This window comes from Syngnathus typhle, linkage group LG11 (assembly GCF_033458585.1).
Source record: "Syngnathus typhle isolate RoL2023-S1 ecotype Sweden linkage group LG11, RoL_Styp_1.0, whole genome shotgun sequence".
NCBI classification, from domain to species: Eukaryota; Metazoa; Chordata; class Actinopteri; order Syngnathiformes; family Syngnathidae; genus Syngnathus; species Syngnathus typhle.
In genome coordinates this window covers 1,283,184-1,290,009 of record NC_083748.1, presented here as the reverse complement: position 1 = coordinate 1,290,009, position 6,826 = coordinate 1,283,184, and the positions used below count along the sequence as shown (strand labels likewise).

General features: G+C 49.5%; 1 protein-coding gene across 3 annotated transcripts; it reads right to left on the bottom strand.

Annotated features, from left to right (window-relative positions):
- Nucleotides 1–1,081: 1,081 nt before the first annotated feature.
- On the bottom strand, nucleotides 1,082–6,466 carry khk (ketohexokinase). Of its 3 annotated transcripts, XM_061292377.1 has the most exons (9): nucleotides 6,171–6,466; nucleotides 5,891–6,007; nucleotides 5,523–5,635; nucleotides 5,196–5,330; nucleotides 2,103–2,175; nucleotides 1,900–2,034; nucleotides 1,637–1,725; nucleotides 1,317–1,474; nucleotides 1,082–1,248 (listed from the first exon to the last, which is right to left on the bottom strand). In XM_061292377.1, the coding sequence occupies exons 2-9, from the start codon at nucleotides 5,990–5,992 to the stop codon at nucleotides 1,145–1,147; spliced, it is 909 nt and encodes a 302-aa protein (XP_061148361.1). In that variant the 5' UTR covers nucleotides 5,993–6,007; nucleotides 6,171–6,466; the 3' UTR covers nucleotides 1,082–1,144. The 3 variants fall into 3 exon arrangements, with proteins under 3 accessions (XP_061148361.1, XP_061148360.1, XP_061148362.1); XM_061292376.1 differs by lacking the exon at nucleotides 5,523–5,635; XM_061292378.1 differs by lacking the exon at nucleotides 6,171–6,466 and having other exon boundaries at nucleotides 5,523–6,007.
- Nucleotides 6,467–6,826: the final 360 nt, after the last annotated feature.

Here is a 6,826-nt window from a genome sequence, read left to right as displayed (position 1 = left end):
CTTTTTGTTTATGATGTTTTTTACTTTTGCGCTATGCTTGCTGGCTCCGTCATTTATTGTGTTATCTGTTTATTTATTATTTATTCATCACTCTTACTATTGATTGTTTGAATTTTTGCCTTCTTGTTTTTATATTGTGTCGCGTACATGTATGTCTATCGTGTTATGTGTCTCGTCACCGTGGGATAGAGAAAAACGTAATTTCGGTCTCTTTGTGTGTTGTGACATGTGGAGAGATTGACAATAAAGCTGACTTTGACTTTGACTAGCTGCAGAGGAAGCAATCAAAGTTGCTTTGTTTACAGAACGTCGTAAAAGGCCCCCTGCTATGCTTTGATCAGCAAGGAAGCGGCTTCACCCCATCCCGTGTTCCCACACCGCCACTTTCAACCCCACTCTGTTTCTCTCAATAAATATGCACCTGATGAGGCCTGAGTCAGACCTTCATTCAACCATTGCTGTAAGCACAGCTATGAATGGACTCTCCACCTGCAGGTGTTTAAAATGACTTGCTTGTCTCCTGTGTGGTTCTTGCAAAACAAGTTAGAGTGAGCACCAACCTAACATGCGCTTACTTCCTGATTCTAGTCACGTACACAAAATGTAGGTAGTAGTTTTGCCGAACTGCAGGAGAGAATAGAACAAGCAGCGTTCTCTTTCAACACTGTGCTGAAACATGCGCTTACTTCCTGATTCTAGTCACGTGACCTACCCTTTTATTAGTAAAGTAAAGAAGGATCAAAGATAGTAAGGCTTTGTTTTTAGTGATCCCTTATAGTTGTTAAGTATGCTGTTTTCATAAACAAAGCATACACTCTGGTCAACCCAGTTGTTGGAATAATTGGATGGTTAGCCTGACCAAGGGCCTCATAATTTATGAGTTGGGGACCACTGGTCTAATAGGCTGCTTTTAGACTGGAAAATGCTTTTGAGATTAGAAAAGCAATAATAACCCCGAAACAAGTAAACTTAACCCTAGCCACGCCAAGAGCATCTCTGGCCATCTGTTTTAGGAAATTAGTCTGATAGCCCTCGCACACGCCAGCCGGGCGAAGCTATGTTAGCATCAGCACGCTAAGAACACGTTTTGCAGCAATTTATTGATCCTTAATTAAGCATGACGGCTCGTCGCCACCAATCAACGTCACATTTGCGTCAGTAGGTCAGCTATGGCATCGTAACCGTGGAAACCGCACTTGGCACCCGCCACCCTGCAGCCGAAAGTCAGCGCGTCCTGCAGACTGCAACCTGCCCGCACATGACCAGAGTGTCCGTCAGTGAGCGCATTCCACCTGCGCTGCGCATTCGCCTGTCACCGTTGGCCAGCTTGTGTATGACGGCGGCGTTGAAGGTATCTCCGGCCCCCAGCGTGTCCAGCACGCGCTTGGGGGGGAAGGCGTCGGAATGGAGCAGTGTTCCATCGGCGTCTACGGCGTCCGCTCCTTTCTCGGCCCAAGCGCAGATCAGGACAGCGCTGAAAGACGGCCAAGGCGGAGCGGACGGCGTTACACATTTCCGACACAAAAGAGGAGCCGAACGCAACCAAGGCAGGTCGAGCTCGATGGGCCACGAAGAACCAACGGCAACGCCTCTTCGGTTCCAAAGGCAAAGAGGGGATGGAAAGGCACGTACTCACCCAGCTCGGAGGCGTCCTCGGAGTCCTTGGAGAGCGCTTTGAGGCGTAGTGAAGCCCAGGTGTCGAGCCACGTCCTTGCTCACAAATACCTGTCGTAAAAGTCAGAGGGTCGCTTGCTCTCACCAGCATGTCACCCAAAAAGCCACTGAGCCTCTTGCAACTTTGTGCCTTGAAATCTTACAAGAATCTTATAAAAAAAACAAAACATAAAACAATCTCACTCGAAAGCACTAAATGTCGCTGTGGGTAGTTCGGCAGCTGACCACGTCGGCGTGCGGGAAGAGCTGATACAGTTCCTCTCGAGGCTTCTCAATCTCCACAGAGAGACGGCGTGGCAACGCGGCGTTGTGTCGGACCACCGCCGCCATCATCTTCAGCTGCTGCTCGGCGTTGCGCCCCTGCCGCACGCACGGTGCCGGCCTGCTCTGTTACTCGACTGGAGACGGCCCGCCCGAATAAGGCTCACCTCCCAGTGGATCCACTTGAAGGTGGTCAGGTCCAGCCGGCTGAAGTCGCCCGACGTCACGTCTCGGATGTTGCTGCACAAATTGCATCGTTACGTGATTTTTTGCCTTGGCGGACACCTGCCTCGATGTTTCCCATTTCCTCACAGACTTGAGTCCGCCGTGTTTGATCATTTCAAAAACCCCGGCAAACTTGCCATTGTTTGCAGGTTCTTGCCTCACACTCTGGTCGGTTGTTTGGGTTTGGAATTTTTTCAAAACGTTCTCAAATTTCAATTGTTGGGGTGCGTTGAGCTCGGCTTATTGTGGCTTGCTTTCATTCTGACAAATGTTCACATCTCAGTTACTTGTGTCACATGCGGAATGGGGCAGGGCGACCAAATGCAGCTTGGACCAGGGTTTATTGAAGGGAAAAGGGTGGTGGAGAAGAGGATGAGGGGAACAAACAGGAAATAACTGGCAAACAGTAACACAAGCAAGAATAAACAGGAAAACAAACAGGTCGGAAAATGGGACTAACAGGAATGGCAACAAGGACATATACTAACAGGACGGGCAAACAGGCACGATACGACATGGAGTTACCGTTTTTTTCCGTGTATAGTGCGCCCCCATGTATAATACGCACCCTAAAAATGGCATGCTGATGCTGGAAAAAAGCCTGTACCCATGTATAATACGCACCCAATTTTTATGAATTTTTTTTTTTTTTTTTATTTTTTTTTATTTTTTAAGTCCCAATGATCGTCACACACGCAGGGAGGCAATGGGTCCCATTTTTATAGTCTTTGGTATGGTCTTAACTAGGCTGGATGTAATTTTTTTTTGTTGGCGTCGATTTCTCCGACTGCCCGTAAACGCACCACCGCGCTCCGTGCGCGCACGGGACAGCAAACGAGCAGGTGATCGAGCAAGCGTCTGATACGAGAGCATTGCGGTCGCATGGAGCGTGTTTGAAGTGAACAGCAGAGAAGAAAGGAACAAGGCAAAGTGTTGTGAAACAAAATATTACCTGTAATACGGATTTAGGTAGAGAACTGAACTCTCGCTCTTTATATAGCTGACGTGTCTTGCGCATCCGTTCTGCGCATCTGTAATGGCGGCCTCCGTATGATATCCGGTTTGCGTGTGTGCGAGAGCGAGAGAGAGCGAGAGAGAGAGCGCGAGAGAGAACGCTCAACCGTAGCGCGCCGCCGACCGCCCAACTGCACCGCGCTGGTCGATTATTGTGACAGAGCCGTCGCTGAAATTTAGAAGATATTTTTAAAGTCCTGATGTACTTTCTAAAATTTAAGTGGACCTCAGTGCGCACTGCGCAGGGAGCTTAATTTGGTGCGGTCGCGCAACCGCAGCGCGCCGGGCGCTCACTGTCGCATTGCTTAAAGAGCGCCTTTGTGTTTTAGGATGAACAGCAGAGACGAAAGGAACAAGGCAAAGTGTTGTGAAATAAAATATTACCTGTAATACGCATTTTGTTATTTGCTGATTGAAACTGCTAATTAAACTGTGAATTGAAACTAATAGGAAGAAAACAACTCTCGCTCTTTATATAGCTGACGTGTCTTGCGCATCCGTTCTGTGCATTTTATTTCACAACACTTTGCCTTGTTCCTTTCTTCTCTGCTGTTCACTTCAAACACGCTCCATGCGACCGCAATGCTCTCGTATCAGACGCTTGCTCGATCACCTGCTCGTTTGCTGTCCCGTGCGCGCACGGAGCGCGGTGGTGCATTTACGGGCAGTCGGAGAAATCAACGCCAACAAAAAAAATTACATCCAGCCTAGTTAAGACCATACCAAAGACTATAAAAATGGGACCCATTGCCTCCCTGCGTGTGACGATCAATTTTTTTTTTTGTACCCATGTATAATGCGCACCCCAGATTTTAGGACAATAAATTAGTTACATTTTGCGCACTATACACGGAAAAAAACGGTACTTAAGTACAAGACAGGTAACGAGGGGCATGTATCAGCGCGCCGATTCAGGTAGACACAGGCAGGGAGGGGCGAGTGCACAAACGCGTGAATGGACACCATAACAACAAACACGAGAAAACAGTGGAGCGGAGATGAGACGTGATAACTTGTGGATAAAAAAAAAAAAAGATCCACGCGTGTTTAGCATTCTTAAGCTGTATCAGAGGGGAAAAAAACATTATTCCAATGCCAATTTTCAATGACGAGTCGATGTTTGCCCCCGATCCACTGCAGAATTTGAATTTGGTTTTGAATTTGTGCACGGCACGCTTTAGGCCTTTTTTTTTCCATGGATGAAGATTTGAAGGACAAAAAAATAGCATCAGAACCTTTACAATCGGAAGGAGCGGCAGCTCGTGGCGTCCACGACTATTGTGCGATTCGTCGGGAAACATCAAATGAGGACTTTGCTGCCATTGTTTCAACATTAAAATGTGTTTGGTGCAAATCATTTGGAGAAAGGAGGATTTCTGAATGAAAGATGCTGTCAAGGACACCCACGTAATTAAAAGGCAAATCGAAATGAAAAGGGAGCTTGCCCACTTTTGCTAAGCTAAGCAAACCTGTCGGTAAAATTGCTCGGCTGGCGCGTGTCGGACTCGTCACAGCATGCAACAACGTGACCGAGGACTCCAATGAAAAGCAGGCGACGCACCGTGAAGGATGCAAAGCAACATTTGATTGTCGCACGCTCGTCCAAACGCGCCGCGCCAAACTCAACTAGTGGCCATCAGAAAGCGCCGGGGGACACTTGCCGCCACCTAAAAGCACAATGCACACACGCTGTGCGACGGGACCGCGTTTGGAATGGTTGGGGGCCGCACGGCGCAGAGGTGCATGGTCTGCAACTTGACGTCCCCTTGACATGGGATGGAGAACAATCAGCGAGGACGGAGAGAGAAACCCATGCGCTCAAAGCGATTCAGAACGATTAGTGTGGAAACGTGTCGCGTGAGAGTGCGCCGCCAAAGTGGGCAAGTGAGCACGACAAAACCATTAATGGAAATTCATCAAGCCAACGGTTGACAAGCAACGGATTTCATCGAGAAGGGCTTGATTAGAACAGACGGCGGATTGACGCGAGGCATGCGCGGAAGCCACCTGCTCTGTCTTACGTGTCGGCCAGGAGGACGGTGCGAGAACCGCTGGACGGGCAAACCACGCAACAGGCGCTGGGAGTTTGGCCCGTCTGCTGCCACGCCACCTGCGAGCTGTCGATGCCCCGACGCGAGAAGTCGTCAACGATGAAACTGACACACACACACACACACGCGCGCGGGCGGGGAATTCAATCATTGCCCACCCCTCCAAAATAAAAACGACGGAAACCTAGCCGCCCACACGGCGCCCATGTACTGCAAGCCGGGCGCGCTCCGCACCGAAGTCCTGAAACCTGAGACACGCGCGCAAGCGAGTGCTCACTCGCTCAAAAGCGCACACACCTGTTCATGTGCAGGACGGTGCGACTTCCTGTGGCAGCGTTGAAGATGACGAGCGAGCATGGCGTGACGCCGCCAGCCCGCTCGCGCAGCTGTTGCACCTCCACCTGGAACCTCTGAAAATCCTCCAAAATAAAACTACAAACAGGAAACTGCTTCATGCCTTCTCTGCCCTCAAAAAGAAATCACCTGGTTGGTCTGGGCATGTTTGTGTTTGTCGTTCTGGCACTCAGTATGCGTGTGTGTTTGTTTGTATGGTTCGTACATGGTCAAAGGTTCCAGCACGCAGTGTGAGAGTGTGTGAGTGAGAGTGAGTGTGTGTGTGTGCGTGTTTGCCCATTTATTTGAATCTGCGTGTGCGTGCGTGTTACCTGGCCACAGGTCCAGCACAAAGCGATCCCATAAATGCGCACGGCGATCCCAGAAGCGACAAAACTGTGCACGAATTGGACGCATTGCCGCCTCGCTGCCATCGCTGTGACACGCACCTGCCACACGCACACCCACACGCACGCCCACATTCCCGCTTGACGTTAACAGTTCCATCATCAATAAACAGCCGTTTGTCCATACGCGGGTCATGCCAACATGTGTTGGTGTTGAAATAAACAAAAGTACGATGGTTGGCATGAGCCTTCCTGGCCCGCTCACCTGCTGTCTGAATCTTCTTGGGGAAACGTGTCCACCACGCTGATGATGTCCAGACAAACGAGGCCGACGCACAGAATCGTCTTGGTTTGATCCTGAATCTTATTGGTTTGGTCTTGATTCTTCTCGGTTTGGTCTTGAATCTTCTCGGTTTGGTCAAACATTTTCTTGGTTTGGTCTTGATCTCCGTGCCGCTCCATGTCGCTCGGCAACCTTTGTCCTGTTTGCTTAAGCACGTCGACGTGATTGCAGACCGCAGAGCTCTTTGTCGCAGGTTGCAAGTGATGTGTTAGCGCCCCCTTTAAAACGGAGGCCACACGAGCAGTTTGCATGAAAGTTTCCCATTGTGTTGCACGAATTTCAATGCACCAAACACATCCCTGCGAGCATTTTGACGTCTGATAGACCAGTGGTCCCCAAGCACCGGGCCGCGGACCAGTACCGGTCCGTGGGTCACTTAATACCGGGCCGTCAAGCCGCACAGAAAAAAAGAAGTATATATACATTTATCGACGATCAATTCATTCAGGTCAAGACGCTCGTCCCGGTTGTAGTGTTGTGATAATTAGACGCTGCCCCTTTAAGAGACTGAGGAAGTCAGAGTGTGTTGAACAGTGAGAGAGAGTTGTTGCGGTACAGGCTAAGTGAGGAGTCAATAT